Source organism: Bufo bufo, chromosome 1, assembly GCF_905171765.1.
Source record: "Bufo bufo chromosome 1, aBufBuf1.1, whole genome shotgun sequence".
Classification (NCBI taxonomy): domain Eukaryota; kingdom Metazoa; phylum Chordata; class Amphibia; order Anura; family Bufonidae; genus Bufo; species Bufo bufo.
The window spans coordinates 212106747-212129627 of NC_053389.1; the positions used below are offsets into that span (position 1 = coordinate 212106747).

A 22881-nucleotide genomic window follows, 5' to 3' on the forward strand; every position below is an offset into this window, starting at 1 on the left:
ATGCACAAAGGCGCAGTATTCCTACCAGTATTTAACTAGGGTGCTAACATATGATAAATTATCCACTGTCTGTTTGAGATTGGTTTTCTATACACTGGACCTCATATGTCCTGGTTTGGTTGTGTTCTGTAGAACCTTGGTCTGCTAGGTGATCTCCTGTCCAACCCATGAGATTTCGCATGGTGTCTTCAATCAAGATGGCCGGGTTGGGCACTTTGCGATCAAATGGATAAGGGGAGAATTTTTTTTTCTAGTACTGATTAACTCCTAAAATACCTCATTTTTCATCTCAGATGCCACAATCAACAATGAACGCGGCATCTAAAGGGGTTCAATGATCGTGGAGGTGCAATCGCCGTTACCCATCATTGTGCCCGCTACATGCAAAAAAATGCACTTTGTGATTAAGTAATTAGGCACAAAGTAAATTTGTTTGTAAAATTCGGCGAAGCAGCCAGATGGAATTTTCCATAACTTCGCTCATCTCTACCCACAACCATTTCAAGGCAGATTAACCAATTTCCATACCGCAGGGCATATTCTGTTCAGAGCCTCTATCGGAAAATCCATAATTTTTGGCAGGAAGTAAAATACTACTTGTAAAATGTCAGATATCACAGTGCTATACCATTGATCTCCATTATAAGTGGGCACCAGTTGTGTTTGTATGACTGATTAAGATCTGAATTGTAGTTTGAGTCCAACTTAAAAAAAATGAATTTTTAGCTTTTTGGAAATTTTCTGTAATAATAAACATTCTTAGCTTATGTGAAGATAGCTGCCATACACTTTCAATAGCTGTCAGCCAAACAAGCTATTCCTCCCAATCTCCCTATTCAGCCAAGCTTGCATGTATTCTCAAAGTAAACTGCTTACAGGCACCTCTGGCAGTGGCTTGTCTCCCTTGAAAACAAGGCATCCAGCAAATTAGAAAGATCAGCCAAACATCCAATACACATTAGATGGTCAGTTGGTCATGAACGCATGGGTCAGCAAATCCCATATGCGATCTGTTGTGAAACTACAACTTCTGACATTCTTCATTCACTTCTCTGGGAGAAGTGTGCATACTGGGAGTTGTAGTTTCAGCAAGACATGGAGTACTGTAGTTGCTGAACCCTGCTCTTATATGTATAGCAATTTAGCTAATTTAGTTAAACTACATCCAATAACTTTCATCACAAGCTCTTAAAAATGTTTTATGTATCTAATAGACATTCAGCCTTTTTTTTTTTTTGGGCTATTTAAAAAAATATTATAATTACTTTTCATTAGCAGAACTTAAAACAGCTAATTTGCATAAATACATTTTAACTATGATCTAGTAATAGTATGGCATTGCTTCCTTGGCTGGAATAAATGTGATGTTGAAGAGAAAACCAAGACTCGGCAAAAGATATATATTTTTTTCCAAGCATGGTTGACTTTACTGGTATTTAGCAGTTTATTAAGGCAAAACTTGCATACAAGGCCTCATGCACACAAACAGGAACAATGACTGTGGGACAGCCTTCTAAGTAACAGCTCACACTGCCATTTTAAAATTAAAGTCTATGGGGCTATTGACATGGCCGCTATTTTAAAGGCCAGTGAGTAGCAGCCGTCACAAAATAGAACAGATACTATTTTTGGCCATTTTCATGGCCATATGGACACCTTTGAAATTAATGGGCCCATTTTTAATGGCTGTTTAGATATCAGTGCACTAAGAACCATAAAAAAAGGATATGCTATGTCAAAAAAGGGCCTTTCAGTAGTTAGAATTTCAACAAAAAACTCATCCACTTGCACACTGGAACACTCGGCCCACACTGAAAGCAGCAGGACCTACACTCTCAGTGTTGTGATGTCATGACACTGGATATGTCAGGTCCTGGTGTCTCCAGTGCAGAGTGTTCCATCATGTGCAAGTAGATGACGTGAGTATTTTATTTTGCCACTATCGGAGGTGGGGAGAAGATGGGGACATCATATAATATATATTATCTACAGAGGACACTGCAGGGGTTGAGTTTTTAATAAAAAATGCAAGGCATCTGCTTTTAGGAGATGCAGCCACAGCACGGCAAACATGCAAGAGGTGGCCAGACAAAAAACGCAGCTTGCCGCTTCTCCAGCCCGTCCCCATTATAGTGAATGGGGCGGACTTCCGGCAGCACACGTGTACAGAGCACACAATTCTAATGCCAGTGTGAAAGAAGCCTTAATGGCCATTAAGAATAGATGCAAAACAGCCATTGAAAACGGATACGCGGCCTGAAAATCTATGCACACACTAATGGACATTGTGTGCATGTAGCCTCATTCACATGCCAGTGAACTAAAGGCGTTTAATATCCCTGTTCTTCACAGACAACAACTTATCCATTCATATAATTGTGTTTATTCACACATCATCCACAGTCAGTTAAAAATCAATGAGACATCTGCTACCTTGTTCTGTGGTGCAGACTATTAAAAGTCTATGGGTCTGTAAAAGCCACTGACAGAACAAGGATTGCATGGGTTGTTCTGGATTGAGTTGAAAATTCCTTTTCATTCTTGCAGTAGACGTAGAAAATGGATGACACACAGAGAGCAAAATAAGGACATTTAGACCAAACAACAACGAACCCTTTGCAGCTATCTTCACGGGTGAAATACTGTCTAGTAACGAACATTGTTACAGACATTTGAATAAGCTCTAACATAGCAATAATACCCCAAGTATTTAGCTTTTTTTCAGATGGCCACATTATAGGACTCTACAGCTGCAATATTCACATCCCACCCATCCGCTCAGTGCACCCTGTTTTATATACACCTAAGCAGACAATAGTGGTCTTTTTGCTCTTTTGTTTCCGTGATGAATAACTTCCATTTTCTATTTCCATATTGCTCAATGTGATTTAATAAATGCATAAATAGGATAGTTAGCTATTTTTCTTCTAAGGTACCTTTGTAATACAAAAAAGAGTGTTTGAGTCCAAATACATATATTATGTACTGCTGAAGGAATTAACTTCTGAAATGCTTTCAATTCATTCGCATGTCTTACGCTACATATGTTTCCTATTTTTATGACTTTTTCACTTTCCTCTACAGATGAGATTGAGATGCTGGAAAGACTTTGGCTATCAGGGATTTGTCACAATGACAAGATTGAAGTTATGAGCAGCAAACTGGACATTGACAACATGGCGGGGGTCTTCTACATGCTTCTCGTCGCAATGGGATTGAGTCTTCTGGTGTTCGCATGGGAGCATCTCATTTACTGGAAGTTGCGGCACTGCATGAGGCACTCCGGGAGACTTGACTTTTTATTGGCATTTAGCAGGGTAAATATCTCATCTCTTATTTTTCTGCCTTTGTCCACTTAATTCGTAGCTTCAAACAAAATGTATTGTGTGCGTTTTGTAAATTCAGGTTAAAAGACGAGAACTTAGTATTTTTATTATTCCTTGACACATGAGAGCATTAATCTTATTGTGTATTCTAGCTAATACAGCTTTCATGTTGTTCTTGGAATGAAAAAAACTTTAATGTGACCGCCCAAAAGTAGGGATGAGTGGACCCATGGATGTTCGGGTTTGCCGGGTTTGGTCGAACTTTGGGTCAAAGTAAGGGTTCGGGACCCGAACTTGACCCGATCTCGAACCCGAAGCCCATTGAAGTCAATGGGGACCTGAACTTTGGTGCACTAAAATGGCTGTAAAATAGTCGTAGTAAGGGCTAGAGGACTTCAAAAGGAAGCAAAATGGGGGTAAGAGCAGGACAGTTGCCCTGAAAACAAATGTGGATAATCTAGAATAGAAAATAATAATAATCTTGAAGTAGGAGGCAGAGGTAAAAATGGAGTAGGAGGTTGAGGAGGCGGTGGAGGTGGCGGTGGAGGTGGAAGCAGCTGTGGAGGAGGAGGTAGACAACACTGTTTTTTATTTTTATATTTTTATTTATTTATTTATTTTAATAAATTTGGGAAGACCCAAAAACATTGGGAAATAGAAAAGAGAATGCAAAGAGAAAGTGCGCTGGAGTATAACCATGGCTGGGTGCGGCCGGTAAACTTGTCTACTCAGCACAAGGTACGGACAAGTCCTGTGGGATCCATGCCTGGTTCATTTTAATGAACGTGAGCTTGTCCATGTTGGCTGTGGACAGGCGGCTTCGCTTGTCTTTGATTACCCCCCCTGCCGTGCTAAACACACGTTCAGACAATACACTGGCCGCAGGGCAGGCCAGCACCTCTAAGGCGTAAAGAGCAAGCTTAGGCCATGTGCCCAATTTGGAGACCCAGAAGTTGAATGGGGCAGACCCATCAGTCAGTACGTGTAGGCACGTGCACACATACTGTTCCACCATGTTGCTGAAATGCTGCCTCCTGCTAAGTATCAGCTGGTGGTGCTTATTGTTGTGGCGTGTTGACAAAGCTTTTCCACATTTCGGCCATGCTAACCCTCCCTTCTGAGGTGCTGGCGGTGCCCCAGCTGCATTGCTGACTTCTTCCTCCTCCTCCATCGCCTTCGCCTTGTGTTTCCACTGAGCCCCCGCTGTTAGGTGTGAATGCCCTCAGCAGTGCGTCTACCAGCATGCGCTTGTACTCACACATCTTCCGATCACGCTCCAGTGACAGATTTAAGGACAGCACGTTGCCCTTGTAGTGGGGATCCAGCAGGGTGGCCACCCAGTATTCAGCACTGGTTAGAATGTGGGCAACTCAGCGGTCCTTGCACAGGCACTGCAGCATGTAATCGCTCATGTGTGCCAGGCAGCCAGAAGTAACGACAAGCTGTTCTCTGTGAGAGGTGTATCGTCTGTGTCCTCTGTATCTCCCCAGCCATGCTCCATTGATGCCCATAAGCTGCTTTGGGTCCCACCCTGCTGTGAACACGGTTCCTCCGCATCATCCTCCTCCTCATTCTGCAGAACAGTTGTGTACCTGGTCTCTGTTGGTGCAGGAAACCGCTCTCTGAGCCACTTGTGAATGACTGGCCTGATAACTATGGAAATGATCCCTCCTCCTCTTCCTCCTGTGCTACATCCTCTTCTATCATCACCCAAAGTGTTTTTTCAAGGAGACATAGAAGTGGGACAGTAATGCTCAGGACTGCGTCATTGGCACTGGCCATGTGGTGGAGTACTCAAAACAACGCAACAAGGCACATGTCCCGCATGGAGGCCCACTTGTTGGTGGTGAAGTGGTGCTGTTCCGCAGAGAGACTCACCCATCCGTGCTGCAGCTGAAACTCCTCTATCGCCTGCTGCTGCTCGCACAGTCTATCCAGCATGTGCAGAATGGAGTTCCACCTTGTGGGTATGTTGCATATGAGGTAGTGAGCGGGAAGGCTGAAGTTACGCTGCAGCACAAACAGGGGAGCAGCAGCCGGGTGAGAATGCCAAAAGCGCACACAGACGGCCCGCACTGTCTGCAGCATCTCTGACATATCGGGGTAATTTTTCAGGAACCTGTGCACCACAAAATTCAGCACATGTGTCAGGAAAGTGATGTGCATCAAACCGGCTAGGCCCAGAGCTGCTACAAAATTTTACCCGTTATCGCACACCATCAGGACGGGCTTGAGGCTCAGTGGCACCAACCACTCATTACTCTGTTGTTCCATGCCCGTCCACAGCTCCTGCGCGGTGTGGGGATTTTCCTCTAAACAGATGAGTTTTAAAACAGCCTGCTGTTGTTTCCCCCTGGCTGTGCTGAAGTTGGTGGTGCAGGTGTTACGCTGATCGGATGAGAAGGTGGTAGAGAAGTAAGCAGAGTAGGAGGAGTAGGCAACAGGAGGCAACGAGAAGTGTCCTGCAATCATCAGTGGCGGAAGGACATGCGCCGCCTCAGGCCCAGCCGCCACTGCATTTTCCCAGTGTGCAGTTAAGGAGATATAACGTCCCTGCCCGTGCTTACTGGTCAACGAATCTGTGGTTATGTGGACCATGCCACAGATGGTGTTGCGCAGGCACACCTGATTTTGTCCGCCACTTAGTTGTGCAGGGCAGGGATGGCTTGCATGGAAAAGTTGTGGGAGCTGGGAACCATGTACTGTGGTACAACCACCACCATAATAAATTTTTAAAAGTCTCTGTCTCCACCAGACGGAATGATAGCATTTCAAAGGCCAGGAATTTAGAAAGGCTGGCATTCAGGGCCAGGGATCGCTGGTGGGTAGGGGGGTACTTCCTCTTTCTCTCTAGTGTTTGTGGGATGGACAGCTGAACGCTTCCATGAGACAGTGTGGAGATGCTTGGTGACGGTGGTGGAGGTGGTGGTGTTGCTGCCACATCCTCTGTATGCGGGGCGGCAGGTGTGACTCCAGTGGGGGCGAAATAGGCTGAGACTACAGCAGAAGAGGGAGGGGAGGAGCCTGAGATCTTTGTGGTTTTTCAGGTGTGTACTCCAATGCAGCTTGTGCTTTGCATTTAGATGCCTTGTCATGCAGGTGGTGCTCAGGTTTAGAACATTTATGCCTAGCTCCAGGCTTTGATTGCACAGCGTGCAAACCACTTGCGTCTTGTCATCAGCACATTGTCTGAAGAACTGCCATGCCAGGGAACTCCTTGTGGCTGACTTTGGTGTGCTCAGTCTTTGGGTACGATGGGCAGTAGCAGGCATACTGGCTAGGCGACGGTCACTCTGCTTTTGCACCCTGCTCCCTCTTCTCCTGTGCATCTGGCGCTGTGTGACCACCACCTCTTCCTCCGAACTGCACACCTCACTCGCATGACCTTGATTCTATGTGAGGTCTAGGACCTCATTATCCTCCACATCGTATTCCACCCACTCTTCACCCCTTTCCTCTTTGCCGGTCTGCACACGGTAGAAAGCCACAGCAGTTGGCACCTGTGTTTCGTCATCATTATCAGAGATGTGCTGCGGTGGTCCTCCTATGTCCACATCCTGAAACATAAGTGGTTGGGCATCAGTGCACTCAATCTCTTCCCCTTCTGGGGCAGGGCTAGGTGAATGGCCCATGGAAACCCTGCCAGCAGAGTCATCAAAAAGCATAACAGACTGCTGTATGACTTAGGGGTCAGACTGCTTGGCTGATTTGCAAGGGGGTGAGGTGAAAGACGGATGCCCATGGGCTGCAGGTGCCAACTCTACTCGTTCTGGCCTCACCATTCGTACACTGGTATTCTGGCCTACAAAATGGCGCTGAATGTCCTGTCGTCCTCTCTCTGCAACAGGAGCTCCACCAGCACCAGCAGCACCACGACCATGGGCCACGTCCCTTATTTGATGCTCTCCTCATTCTGTTAATTTCCCTGTCATGTATGCAGTGCAGGTGTACCTCCCACCACAAATGTGAATGTCACCCACCGAACTAACAGATGGATTAACTATATTAATTTCCCTGTCACATATGCAATGCAGGTGTACCTCACACCAAAAATGGGTATATGTCACCCACCAAACTTACAGACGGATTAACTATATAAATTTTCCAGTCACATATGCAGTACACACTTATCTCACACCAAAAATGGGTATATGTCACCGGCTGAACTAATAGTCAGATTAACTATATTAATTTCCCTGTCACGTATAAAGTGCATGTGTCTCTCACACTAGTGTTGATCGATCACCAAAGTGCTCGGGTGCTATGGTGTTCGAGTAGAACACTTTGGGATGCACAATGGAAGTCATTGGAGAACCCAAGCATTAAACCAGGCACCCCCTGCTCTGAAGAGGGGAGGGTGTCGGGTCCCACTGAGGTCTATGCAGAAGATCGCTGTACAGTGGGAGGAATGCCCCAGTGTGAGTCCGAGCTTAGGAGTCCCTGCTCTGACTACATATATACAGTTGCAAGAAATAGTATGTGAACCCTTTGGAATTATATGGATTTCTGCACAAATTGGTCATAAAATGTGATCTGATCTTCATCTAAGTCACAATAGACAATCACAGTCTACTTAAACTAATAACACACAGAATTAAATGTTACCATGTTTTTATTGAACACGTCATGTAAACATTCACAGTGCAGGTGGAAAAAGTATGTGAACCCCTAGACTAATGACATCTCCAAGAGCTAATTGGAGTGAGGTGTCAGCCAACTGGAGTACAATCAATGAGATGAGATTGGAGGTGTTGGTTGCAGCTGCCCTGCCCTATAAAAAAACACACCAGTTCTGGGTTTGCTTTTCACAAGAAGCATTGCCTGATGTGAATGATGCCTCGCACAAAAGAGCTCTCAGAAGACCTACGATTAAGAATTGTTGACTTGCATAAAGCTGGAAAGTATCTCCAAAAGCCTTGCTGCTCATCAGTCCACGGTAAGACAAATTGTCTATAAATGGAGAAAGTTCAGTACTGCTGTTACTCTCCCTAGGAGTGGCCGTCTTGTAAAGATGACTGCAAGAGCACAGCGCAGACTGCTCAATGAGGTGAAGAAGAATCCTAGAGTGTCAGCTAAAGACTTACAAAAGTCTCTGGCATATGCTAGCATCCCTGTTAGAGAATCTATGATATGTAAAACACTAAAGAAGAATGGATTTTATGGGTGGATACCAGAGAGGAAGCCACTGCTGTCCAAAAAAAAAACATTGCTGCACGTTTACAGTTTGCACAAGAGCACCTGTATGTTCCACAGCAGTACTGGCAAAATATTCTGTGGACAGATGAAACCAAAGTTGAGTTGTTTGGAAGAACAATGTGTGCAGAAAAAGAGGCACAGCACACCAACATCAAAACCTCATCCCAACTGTGAAGTATGGTGGTGGGGGCATCATGGTTTGGGGCTGCTTTGCTGCGTCAGGGCCTGGACGGATTGCTATCATCGAAGGAAAAATGAATTCCCAAGTTTATCAAGACATTTTGCAGGAGAACTTAAGGCCATCTGTCCACCAGTTGAAGCTCAACAGAAGATGGGTGTTGCAACAGAACAACGACTCAAAGCATAGAAGTAAATCAACAACAGAATGGCTTAAACAGAAGAAAATGCGCCTTCTGGAGTGGCCCAGTTTCCTGACCTCAACCCGATTGAGATGCTGTGGCATGACCTCAAGAAAGCGATTCACACCAGACATCCCAAGAATATTGCTGAACTGAAACAGTTCTGTAAAGAGGAATGGTCAAGAATTACTCCTGACCGTTGTGCACGTTTGATCCTGCAACTACAGGAAACGTTTGGTTGAAGTTATTGCTGCCAAAGGAGGTTCAACCAGTTATTAAATCCAAGGGTTCACATACTTTTTCCATCTGCACTGTGAATGTTTACATGGTGTGTTCAATAAAAACATGGTAACATTTAATTCTTTGTGTGTTATTAGTTTAAGCAGACTGTGATTGTCTATTGTTGTGACTTAGATGAAGATCAGATCACATTTTATGACCAATTTGTGCAGAAATCCATATCATTCCAAAAGGTTCACATACTTTTTCTTGCAACTGTAACTATGTCTTGTCTGACTGGTTAAGGCAAGAACCTTAACCACTCAGCTACAAAGCTGAATGATAAACTGTGTCAGAAAAACCTCATAGTAGTTTCTTATGTATTAAGTATTTATATACAGTTGCAAGAAAAAGTATGTGAACCCTTTGGAATGATATGGATTTCTGCACAAATTGGTCATAAAATGTGATCTGATCTTCATCTAAGTCACAACAATAGACAATCACAGTCTGCTTAAACTAATAACACACAAAGAATTAAATGTTACCATGTTTTTATTGAACACACCATGTAAATATTCACAGTGCAGGTGGAAAAAGTATGTGAACCCCTAGACTAATGACATCTCCAAGAGCTAATTAGAGTGAGGTGTCAGCCAACTGGAGTCCAATCAATGAGATGAGATCGGAGGTGTTGGTTACAGCTGCCTTGCCCTATAAAAAAAACACACACCAGTTCTGGGTTTGCTTTTCACAAGAAGCATTGCCTGATGTGAATGATGCCTCGCATAAAAGAGCTCTCAGAAGACCTACGATTAAGAATGGTTGACTTGCATAAAGCTGGAAAGGGTTATAAAAGTATCTCCAAAAGCCTTGCTGTTCATCAGTCCATGGTAAGACAAATTGTCTATAAATGGAGAAAGTTCAGCACTGCTGCTACTCTCCCTAGGAGTGACCGTCCTGTAAAGATGACTGCAAGAGCACAGCGCAGACTGCTCAATGAGGTGAAGAAGAATCCTAGAGTGTCAGCTAAAGACTTACAAAAGTCTCTGGCATATGCTAACATCCCTGTTAGAGAATCTACGATATGTAAAACACTAAAAAAGAATGGATTTCATGGGAGGATACCACTGAGGAAGCCACTGCTGTAAAAAAAAAAACATTTCTGCACGTTTACAGTTTGCACAAGAGCACCTGGATGTTCCACAGCAGTACTGGCAAAATATTCTGTGGACAGATGAAACAAAAGTTGAGTTGTTTGGAAGAAACACACAACACTATGTGTGGAGAAAAAGAAGCATAGCACACCAACATCAAAACCTCATCCCAGCTGTGAAGTATAGTGGTAGGGGCATCATGGTTTGGGGCTTCTTTGCTGCATCAGGGCCTGGACGGATTCCTATCATCGAAGAAAAAATGAATTCCCAAGTTTATCAAGACATTTTGCAGGAGAACTTAAAGGGGTATTCCCATCTTAATGATCACTGTTAAATCTGTTAATGACTTACAGTGAACATTTTTCTAAATATATTTAATTAACAAATTCCCACCCCTTAGAAGAAAATAAACATATACTTACCTGACTGTTGTCTTCCGTCTCCCCTGGTTACGGCCACCGCTCTTCTCAGGAATCGCGGTGGCCGTGCGTGCAGTATACTTGCCAGGAAGAAGTCACCAGGGCGGCGCATGCGCGGCCTCGGCGGCCTCGGCATGCGCGTTCAGCCCAGCGCGCGGCCCGGCTGGGAGAAGACTTCAATCAAGATGGAGCCCGCCCCCTGCCGAGTGCCGAAACCAGGAAGTGGACAGCGCGCCGGGAGCAAGTAAGTATGAAATAGCGTGTTGAGAATACCCCTTTAAGGCCATTTGTCCACCAGCTGAAGCTTAACAGAAGAATGGTTTTGCAACAGGACAATGACCCAAAGCATAGAAATAAATCAACAACAGAATGGCTTAAACATAAGAAAATATGCCTTCTGGAGTGGCCCAGTCACAGTCCTGACCTCAGCCCGATTGAGTTGCTGTGACATGACCTCAAGAAAGTGATTCACACCAGACATCCCAAGAATATTGCTGAACTGAAACAGTTCTGTAAAGAGGAATGGTCAAGAATTTCTCCTGATCGTTGTGCACGTCTGATCTGCAACTACAGGAAACGTTTTGTTGAAGTTATTGCTGCCAAAGGAGGTTCAACCAGTTATTAAATCCAAGGGTTCACATACTTTTTCCACATTCACTGTGAATGTTTACATGGTGTGTTCAATAAAAACATGGTAACATTTAATTCTTTGTGTGTTATTATTTTAAGCAGACTGTGATTATCTATTGTTGTGACTTAGATGAAGATCAGATCACATTTTATGACCAATTTGTGCAGAAATCCATATAATGCCAAAGGGTTCACATACTTTTTCTTTAATCTGTATATCAGAAGTATCATTTTATATTTAACTGCAGGTTAACATGCAGCTCTGTAGTGTGGTGGTTAAGGCTCTTGGCTCTAATGTAGAAGGTTGTGAGTTCAAGTCCCGGCAGAAACATTTCAGCTAGATTTAATTTAAATATACACTCACCTAAAGAATTATTAGGAACACCATACTAATACGGTGTTGGCCCCTTTTTGCCTTCAGAACTGCCTTAATTCTACATGGCATTGATTCCACAAGGTGATGGTAGCATTCTTTAGAAATGTTGGCCCATATTGATAGGATAGCATCTTGCAGTTGATGGAGATTTTAGGGATGCAGATCCAGGGCACGAAGCTCCCGTTCCACCACATCCCAAAGATGCTCTATTGGGTTGAGATCTGGTGACTGTGGGGGGCATTTTAGTACAGTGAACTCATTGTCATGTTCAAGAAACCAATTTGAAATGATTCGAGCTTTGTGACATGGTGCATTATCCTGCTGGAAGTAGCCATCAGAGGATGGGTACATGGTGGTCATGAAGGGATGGACATGGTCAGAAACAATGCTCAGGTAGCCCGTGGCATTTAAACGATGCCCAATTTGCACTAAGGAGCCTAAAGTGTGCCCAGAAAACATCCCCCACACCATTACACCACCACCAGCAGCCTGCACAGTGGTAACAAGGCATGATGGATACATGTTCTCATTCTGTTTACGCCAAATTCGGACTCTACCATTTGAATGTCTCAACAGAAATCGAGACTCATCAGACCAGGCAACATTTTTCCAGTCTTCAACAGTCCAATTTTGGTGAGCTCGTGCAAATTGTAGCCTCTTTTTCCTATTTGTAGTGGAGATGAGTGGTACCCGGTGGGGTCTTCTGCTGTTGTAGTCCATCCGCCTCAAGGTTGTGCGTGTTGTGGCTTCACAAATGCTTTGCTGCATACCTCGGTTGTAACGAGTGGTTATTATAGTCAACGTTGCTCTTCTATCAGCTTGAATCAGTCGGCCCATTCTCCTCTGACCTCTAGCATCCACAAGGCATTTTTGCCCACAGGACTGCCGCATACTGGATGTTTTTCCCTTTTCACACCATTCTTTGTAAACCCTAGAAATGGTTGTGTGTGAAAATCCCAGTAACTGATCAGATTGTGAAATACTCAGACCGGCCCGTCTGGCACCAACAACCATTCCACGCTCAAAATTGCTTAAATCCCCTTTCTTTCCCATTCTGACATTCAGTTTGGAGTTCAGGAGATTGTCTTGACCAGGACCACACCCCTAAATGCATTGAAGCAACTGCCATGTGATTGGTTGACTAGATAATTGCATTAATGAGAAATAGAACAGGTGTTCCTAATAATTCTTTAGGTGAGTGTATATATTTTAAGCCATAATATATTTACATATATTATTATATATTTAGAATATATAATATATGATAATATATGTAAATATATTGTGGTTTAAAAACATCTGTAGTAGTTTTCCACATATTATGCATTCATATATATCAGAAGTATGATTTTATCTATATACAGTGCCTTGCAAAAGTATTCACCCCCCTTGACTTTTTTCATTACAGCCTTAAGTTCAATGTTTTGTTAATCTGAATTTTATGTGATGGATCAGAACACAATAGTCTTAGTTGATGAAGTGAAATTAGAAAAATATATAAATAAAACTATTGTTTATAAATAGAAAACAGAAAATTGGCATCTACGTATGTATTCACCCCCTTTGTTAGGAAGCCCATAAAAAGCTCTGGTGCAACCAATTACCTTCAGAAGTCACATAATTATTGAAATAATGTCCACCTGTGTGCAATCTAAGTGTCACATAATCTGTCATTACATATACAGGGAGTGCAGAATTATTAGGCAAGTTGTATTTTTGAGGATTAATTTTATTATTGAACAACAACCATGTTCTAAATGAACCCAAAAAACTCATTAATATCAAAGCTGAATATTTTTGGAAGTAGTTTTTAGTTTGTTTTTAGTTTTAGCTATTTTAGGGGGATATCTGTGTGTGCAGGTGACTATTACTGTGCATAATTATTAGGCAACTTAACAAAAAACAAATATATACCCATTTCAATTATTTATTTTTACCAGTGAAACCAATATAACATCTCAACATTCACAAATATACATTTCTGACATTCAAAAACAAAACAAAAACAAATCAGTGACCAATATAGCCACCTTTCTTTGCAAGGACACTCAAAAGCCTGCCATCCATGGATTCTGTCAGTGTTTTGATCTGTTCACCATCAACATTGCGTGCAGCAGCAACCACAGCCTCCCAGACACTGTTCAGAGAGGTGTACTGTTTTCCCTCCTTGTAAATCTCACATTTGATGATGGACCACAGGTTCTCAATGGGGTTCAGATCAGGTGAACAAGGAGGCCATGTCATTCGATTTTCTTCTTTTATACCCTTTCTTGCCAGCCACGCTGTGGAGTACTTGGACGCGTGTGATGGAGCATTGTCCTGCATGAAAATCATGTTTTTCTTGAAGGATGCAGACTTCTTCCTGTACCACTGCTTGAAGAAGGTGTCTTCCAGAAACTGGCAGTAGGACTGGGAGTTGAGCTTGACTCCATCCTCAACCCGAAAAGGCCCCACAAGCTCATCTTTGATGATACCAGCCCAAACCAGTACTCCACCTCCACCTTGCTGGCGTCTGAGTCGGACTGGAGCTCTCTGCCCTTTACCAATCCAGCCACGGGCCCATCCATCTGGCCCATCAAGACTCACTCTCATTTCATCAGTCCATAAAACCTTAGAAAAATCAGTCTTGAGATATTTCTTGGCCCAGTCTTGACGTTTCAGCTTGTGTGTCTTGTTCAGTGGTGGTCGTCTTTCAGCCTTTCTTACCTTGGCCATGTCTCTGAGTATTGCACACCTTGTGCTTTTGGGCACTCCAGTGATGTTGCAGCTCTGAAAAATGGCCAAACTGGTGGCAAGTGGCATCTTGGCAGCTGCACGCTTGACTTTTCTCAGTTCATGGGCAGTTATTTTGCGCCTTGGTTTTTCCACATGCTTCTTGCGACCCTGTTGACTATTTTGAATGAAACGCTTGATTGTTCGATGATCACGCTTCAGAAGCTTTGCAATTTTAAGAGTGCTGCATCCCTCTGCAAGATATCTCACTATTTTTGACTTTTCTGAGCCTGTCAAGTCCTTCTTTTGACCCATTTTGCCAAAGGAAAGGAAGTTGCCTAATAATTATGCACACCTAATATAGGGTGTTGATGTCATTAGACCACACCCCTTCTCATAACAGAGATGCACATCACCTAATATGCTTAATTGGTAGTAGGCTTTCGAGCCTATACAGCTTGGAGTAAAACAACATGCATAAAGAGGATGATGTGGTCAAAATACTCATTTGCCTAATAATTCTGTACACAGTGTACATACCTTTTGTTGAAAGGCCCAATAGGCTGCAACACTTAAGCAAGAGGCATCTGTCACGGAACCATGAACCAGACGTACAACAAGAGATAAATGAAAATAAGAAGGCTTTATTGAAAATAAAGCTGTAAAGCAAAAGTCCAAACGGATGGTGAAACCGAGCAGAGTCTTTGCGAAGCCAGAGGTCAGGAACCAGAAGGGTAGTCAGACGAAGCCAGGATCAGGAACCAGCAGGGTAGTCAGACGAAGCCAGGATCAGGAACCAGCAGGGTAGTCAGACGAAGCCAGGATCAGGAACCAGCAGGGTAGTCAGACGAAGCCAGGATCAGGAACCAGAAGCAGCAGCAGTCTTAGAAGCATGTGAACACAAGAGGACCAAGCAAGGAACTGAAGCCACAGACCTCCTATATATATGAGCTAGGCATCCAGCTCCTCCCAGGGGAAGGAGGAGCCGCAGGGTGGAAGGCTACAAGAAACCCAGGACCCAAGATGGCCGCCAGCACATGTCAAACGAAGGAGAGCAGCAAGCAGGTAAGACCATGACAGTACCTCCCCCTCAAGGGCCCCTCCTCCGCGGAGCACAAAACGGTTTCTGAGGGAAGCGTGCGTGGAAGGCTCGGAGCAAGGCAGGAGCATGGACATCTGCGGAGGGAACCCAGGAACGCTCCTCTGGACCATAACCACGCCAATGGACCAAAAACTGCAACCGACCGCGGACCAGGCGTGAGTCCAGGATATTGCTCACCTCATATTCCTCACGATTGCCCACTTGGACCGGACGAGGCCGAGGAACCGAGGAAGTGAAACGATTACACACCAGTGGCTTCAACAGGGAGACATGAAACACGTTGGAGATCCGCATGCCAGGAGGAAGCGCAAGGGCATAGGCTACCGGGTTTACCCTGCGAAGCACTCGGAAGGGACCAACAAAGCGAGGCGCCAGCTTGGGAGTGGGCACTCGAAGGTTGAGGTTGCGGGTGGACAACCATACACGGTCTCCGACCTGGTAGGAAGGAGCAGGCGCTCGTCTGCGATCAGCCTGGAATCTCTGGCGCTGCGCAGAGACCTCAAGGGACTTCTGGATCTGTACCCAAGAAGCACGTAGGACGGAAAGGTGATCCTCCACAGCCGGAATATCCTGGCGAGAGAATACCTCCGGTAACACGGCAGGTTGGAACCCATAATTGGCCATGAAGGGAGACGTCCCAGAGGAAGAGTTCACCGCCGTGTTCCTGGCAAACTCAGCCCAAGGCAGGAGGTCAACCCAATTGTCTTGGTGATCGGAGACATAGCAACGAAGGAATTGCTCCAAGGCCTGATTGGATCGTTCTGCGGCCCCATTGGACTGAGGGTGGTAGGCCGAGGAGAAGGAGAGATGAATCCCCAACTGGGAGCAAAAGGCGCGCCAGAACCTGGACACAAACTGACTCCCCCGATCCGACACAATCTCCTTAGGCAAACCGTGCAACCGGAAGACCTCCCTGGCAAAAATCATGGCCAACTCTTGTGCAGAGGGTAACTTCTTGAGAGGAACACAGTGGCACATTTTGGAAAACCGATCCACAATCATGAGAATGACCGTATGGCCTCGGGATGCAGGGAGGTCCACAATGAAATCCATCCCCAGGTGTGACCATGGGCGCTCCCCGGTGGCTATGGGTTGCAGAAGGCCCAACGGAAGGTGCCGAGGGGACTTACTCTGGGCACAAACGGAGCATGCCGCTACATATGCGGCGATGTCGGAACGTAGGGAAGGCCACCAGAACAGACGTGAAACAGCCCAGGACAGCTGATTCTTTCCAGGATGCCCCGCGGTCTTGGAGTTATGGTAGGTTCGCAACAACCGAGTGCGCAACTCCTCAGGCACAAAACATCTGCCGTTGGGTCTCCCAGAGGGAGCACCAGATTGAGCCGCCAAAATCTGCTCACCCAGGGGAGAGGTCAGGCTGGTGCGAATGGCGGCCAGGATCTGATTCGGAGGTATGACCGAAGTCGGAATCGACTCCTCCCTGGACAGCTCGGAGTACTGCCGTGATAAGGCATCCGCCCTGATGTTCTTGGAACCGGGTAGGTAGGAGACCACGTAATTAAAACGTGACAAGAACAGAGCCCATCTGGCCTGACGTGGTGTCAATCTCTTGGCCTCAGAAAGGTAGGTCAGATTCTTGTGGTCCGTCAGGATGAGAACCGGAACCACCGAACCCTCGAGCAAGTGCCTCCATTCTTTAAGGGCCTGCACGATGGCCAATAACTCCCTGTCACCAATCTGATAGTTGCACTCCGCGGAAGACAGTTTCCGGGAGTAAAACCCACAAGGAAGCAGAGGACCCTCTGGTGTTCTACGCTGAGACAGAAGGGCGCCTACTCCCGTCTCAGACGCGTCCACCTCGAGGACAAAGGGCAACCCAGGGTTGGGATGCGACAGAATCGGAGCCGACACAAAGGCGGACATTAGGGCCTCAAAAGCTCGGATGGCCTCGAGCGGCCAGACCTGGGAATTACTGCCCTTCCTGGTCAGATCCGTGAGAGGCTTGGCCAGCATGGAAAAGTCCCTGATGAACTTCCGATAATAATTGGCGAAGCCCAAAAAGCGCTGCAGGGAACGAAGACCACTGGGCTGGGGCCACTGTAAGACAGCCGAAACCTTCTCAGGATCCATGGAGAACCCCTCAGCGGAAATGATGTAACCTAAGAAGGTTACCTGGGATCGGTGAAATTCGCATTTCTCAAGCTTCCCGAACAGCTTGTTCTCTCGTAACCGTTGCAACACTCGTCTGACATCCAGAATGTGGGCCTCCATGGATTCAGAATATACCAAGATGTCATCCAAATAGACTACCACACACTGCTGCAACAGGTCACGGAAAACATCGTTGATGAATTCCTGAAAGACTGCGGGCGCATTGCACAACCCAAAGGGCATAACCAAGGATTCGTAATGACCGGTCCTGGTGTTAAACGCGGTCTTCCACTCATCGCCCGCCTTGATCCTTACCAGGTTATATGCCGCCCTCAGGTCGAGTTTGGTAAAGACCGTGGCCCCTTTAAGGCGATCGAACAGCTCGGAAATCAAGGGTATCGGGTAAGCGTTCTTGATCGTGATGCGATTGAGACCCCTGTAATCGATGCAAGGCCTCAACTCACCGCCCTTCTTTTTCACAAAGAAAAATCCAGCCCCTGCCGGGGACGAAGATTTGCGAATGTGTCCGCGTGAAAGCGCCTCCCTCACGTACTCCTCCATGGCCTCATTCTCCGCTACCGACAGTGGATAGACTTTGCCACGAGGAGGAACGGCACCAGATTGTAACTCTATGGCACAATCGTATGGGCGGTGCGGAGGTAGGGCAACCGCGCGCACCTTATCGAATACATCCCGGTACTCCTCGTATTCAGGAGGCAACAGAGAGTCCGAGGAAGTACACAGCAACTTGACAGACCCATGGATGCAACTAGCCCCACACTGCGGTGACCACGAGAGGATCTCGACCGATCTCCAATCGAAAGTCGGATTATGCTTCTGGAGCCAGGGGTACCCCAAGACCACCGAGTAGTGTGGAGACGAAATAACCTGGAGGCAGACCGACTCTCTGTGAACGGCACCAATGGCTATCCCCACTGGAAGGGTCTCATGAGTCACGTGTGGCGGCAGAAGGGGTCTGCCGTCTATCGCCTCAAGAGCCAGTGGGGAACCTCGAGCCTGCAGAGGAATGGAATTGGCGGCAGCGAACACACTATCAATGAACAAACCACCAGCACCAGAGTCCACCAACGCCTGGGTCGTCACCGAGCCCCCGACCCAGGAGAGGACAACAGTGATCAGTGGTTTGTCAACACGGGAAACCGGGGACGAGGAGACTCCACCCAAGATCTGCCCCCGACAGGATCTCAGGGTACGAGCGTTTCCCGGACGGTTCGGACATGCCAACCGAAAATGCCCACCGAGACCACAGTACATGCATCGGCCCTCGCGTCTCCGGAGTGCCCTCTCCCCCTCTGACAGGCGAGCAAACCCCAGCTGCATGGGTTCACCCCCAGACAAGTCATCCCCAGGAGGCGTGGGAGGAGAGGGAGGCACGGGTGGGACAGCAAACGTAGGCACCAATCTGTTAGAAGACCTCCGCAGGTTCTCCTTAAAGGAAGGTCTCTCCCTGAGTCTGGTGTCAATCAAAATCAGGAAAGAAATAAGAGACTCGAGCTCAACTGGTAGGTCCTTAGCTGCAACCTCATCCTTCAAGGCATCCGAGAGACCATGAGAGAAAGCAGCGACCAGAGCCTCATTATTCCAGCCCACCTCTGCTGCCAGGGTACGAAACTCAATGGCGTATTCAGCTACGGATCGTGAACCCTGTCTGATGGACATAAGGAGCTTCGCAGCAGAGGCAGCACGAGCCGGCACATCGAATACCTTCCGAAGAGAAGCAACAAAACCGGAAAACTCGGCAACCACCGGATTGTTGTTCTCCCATAAAGGGCTGGCCCAGGCCAAGGCCTTGTCCGAGAGCAGCGAGATCAAGAAGCCCACCTTTGATCTCTCAGTAGGAAAGGCATGTGGCAGCAACTCGAAATAAATGCCCACCTGGTTAAGGAAACCTCGGCACTGAGTTGGCTCTCCCCCAAAGCGCTGTGGAAGAGGGGCAGAACCGGTCATACCCCGAAACACCGCAGGCGCAACAACAGGTGTCGGGGTAGACTCTGGCGCAACAACCGGAGCGGCAGTAGGAGCGAGCCCAGGAGCGACAACCGACCCATCGGCAACGGGAGCGAAATGAGCCGTGCGTTCAAGCAGGGTTTGCAACGCCACAGCGAACCGACCCAACAGGTGATCCTGCTGATCAAGTCTGGCAACCAGCGTGGGTAGCGAGGATGGCCCTGTACCGTCAGAATTCATGGCTTGGTCCTAATGTCACGGAACCATGAACCAGACGTACAACAAGAGATAAATGAAAATAAGAAGGCTTTATTGAAAATAAAGCTGTAAAGCAAAAGTCCAAACGGATGGTGAAACCGAGCAGAGTCTTTGCGAAGCCAGAGGTCAGGAACCAGAAGGGTAGTCAGACGAAGCCAGGATCAGGAACCAGCAGGGTAGTCAGACGAAGCCAGGATCAGGAACCAGCAGGGTAGTCAGACGAAGCCAGGATCAGGAACCAGCAGGGTAGTCAGACGAAGCCAGGATCAGGAACCAGAAGCAGCAGCAGTCTTAGAAGCATGTGAACACAAGAGGACCAAGCAAGGAACTGAAGCCACAGACCTCCTATATATATGAGCTAGGCATCCAGCTCCTCCCAGGGGAAGGAGGAGCCGCAGGGTGGAAGGCTACAAGAAACCCAGGACCCAAGATGGCCGCCAGCACATGTCAAACGAAGGAGAGCAGCAAGCAGGTAAGACCATGACAGCATCAATAACCAAACACTGCCATGAAGACCAAGGAACTCTCCAAACAATTAAGGGACAATGTTGTTAAGAAGTAAAAGTCAGGGTTATGTTATGAAAAAATATCCAAATCTTTGATGATCCCCAGGAGCACCATCAAATCTATCATAATCAAATTGAAAGAACATGGCACAACAACAAAACTGCCATGAGATGGCCACCCACCAAAACTCACAGCCCGGGCAAGGAGGGCATTAATCAGAGAGGCAGCACAGAGACCTAAGGTAATGAGGAGCTGCAGAGTTCCACAGCAGAGACTTGGGTATCTGTAAATAGGATGACAATAAGCCATACGCGCCATAGAGTTGGGCTTTATGGCAGAGTGGCCAGAAGAAAGCCATTACTTTGAGCTAGAAACAAAAAGGCACGTTGTGAGTTTGTGAAAAGGCATATGGTAGACTCCCAAAATGTATGGAGGAAGGTGCTCTGGTCTGATGAGACAAAAATTTTACTTTTCGGCCATCAAAGAAAACGCTATGTCTGGCTCAAACCTAACACATCACATCACCCAAAGAACACCATCCCCATAGTGAAACATGGGGTGGCAGCATCATGCTGTGGGGATGTTTTTCAGCAGCAGGGACTGGGAAAGAGTTGAGGGAAAGATGGATGATGCTAAATACAGGGATATTTTTTAGCAAAACCTGTACCACTCTGTGTGTGAATTGAGGCTAGGATGGAGGTTCACCTTCCAGCAGAACAATGACCCCAAACACACTGCTAAAGCAACACTTGAGTTATTTGAGGGGGGACATGTAAATGTGTTGGAATGGCCTAGTCAAAGCCCAGATCTCAATCTAATAGAAAATCTGTGGTCAGACTTAAAGATTGCTGTTCACAAGCGCAAACCATCCAACCTGAAGGAGCTGGAGGAGCTGGAGGAGTTTTGCAAGGAGGAATGGGCAAAAATCCCAGTGGTAAGATGTGGCAATCTCATAGAGACTTATCCAAAGCCACTTGGAGCTGTGATTGCCGCAAAAGGTTGCTCTACAAAGTATTGACTTTTCAAGTGAATCAGCTTGTATAGAGGTTGAGTCACATGATGCACTGGCCAATCACAGCCATGCCATTACTAGGCATGGCTGTGATGGATTCTAAGTGCCCACAGCTTAAAAGCTTGTTGATTGGCTGCCCTGCAGCCTTTCAAAAGCTTTATTAAAAGCCTGAGCACCAAACTCGAACCAAAAGTTTTTGCATTTTGATTTGATTATATTTCTCTGTGGCGTTATCCATAATTGCTGTGGGCAGAGGCGGTTTTTGGAAGGTATTTGATTATTTAAAATGGTGTATATGGCATAGAATTGAAAAATTTTCTAAAACAACATTAAATAGACACTTTTATCAGAAAGGTTTTTTTTAACTAATGCTTTCAGGGCACCTTGTAGGCTTGTTTTTTGCAGGACAAGCTGTATTTTTTAATGGCATTATTTAATTTACCATAGCTTGCATTAGAAAACAAATCTTCTTGGGGTGACTAGTTATGCACATTGATTTTTTCTGTTATTTTGTCCTTTTTGTTGTTGGATTTACAATTAAAAAAAAAAACATCTTCAAAGTTGTGGGCATGTTCTGTAACTTAAATGATGCAAATCCTCATACAATCCATGTTAATTCCACGTTGTGACGCACCAAAACACGAAAAAAGTCAAGGGGGTGAATACTTTTGCAAGGCACTGTATGTATATATATATATACAGTACAGACCAAAGGTTTGGACACACCTTCTCATACAAAGAGTTTTCTTTATTTTCATGACTATGAAGGCATCAAAACTATGAATTAACACATGTGGAATTATATACATAACAAACAAGTGTGAAACAACTGAAAATATGTCATATTCTAGGTTCTTCAAAGTAGCCACCTTTTGCTTTGATTACTGCTTTGCACACTCTTGGCATTCTCTTGATGAGCTTCAAGAGGTAGTCCCGTGAAATGGTCTTCCAACAGTCTTGAAGGAGTTCCCAGAGATGCTTAGCACTTGTTGGCCCTTTTGCCTTCACTCTGCGGTCCAGCTCACCCCAAACCCTCTCGATTGGGTTCAGGTCCGGTGACTGTGGAGGCCAGGTCATCTGGCGCAACACCCCATCACTCTCATTCATGGTCAAATAGCCCTTACTTTCAAAGTTTTCCCAATTTTTCGGCTGACTGACTGACCTTCATTTCTTAAAGTAATGATGGCCACTCGTTTTTTTCTTTACTTAGCTGCTTTTTTCTTGCCATAATACAAATTCTAACAGTCTATTCAGTAGGACTATCAGCTATGTATCCACCTGACTTCTCCTCAACGCAACTGATGGTCCCAACCCCATTTATAAGGCAAGAAATCCCACTTATTAAACCTGACAGGGCACACATGTGAAGTGAAGACCATTTCAGGGGACTACCTCTTGAAGCTCATCAAGAGAATGCCAAGAGTGTGCAAAGCAGTAATCAAAGCAAAAGGTGGCTACTTTGAAGAACCTAGAATATGACATATTTTCAGTTGTTTCACACTTGTTTGCTATGTATATAATTCCACAT

At 45.8% G+C, this 22881-nt stretch overlaps 1 protein-coding gene across 1 annotated transcript in view; it reads left to right on the forward strand.

Moving 5' to 3' along the window:
• The window catches only part of GRIN2D (glutamate ionotropic receptor NMDA type subunit 2D), a 642162-nt gene that overhangs the window by 574790 nt on the left and 44491 nt on the right, over positions 1–22881 (forward strand). Inside the window, exon 11 of the mRNA XM_040434835.1 lies at positions 3085–3317. Coding sequence (XP_040290769.1) covers positions 3085–3317 — 233 coding nt within the window. The remainder of the gene's footprint in view (positions 1–3084; positions 3318–22881) is intronic.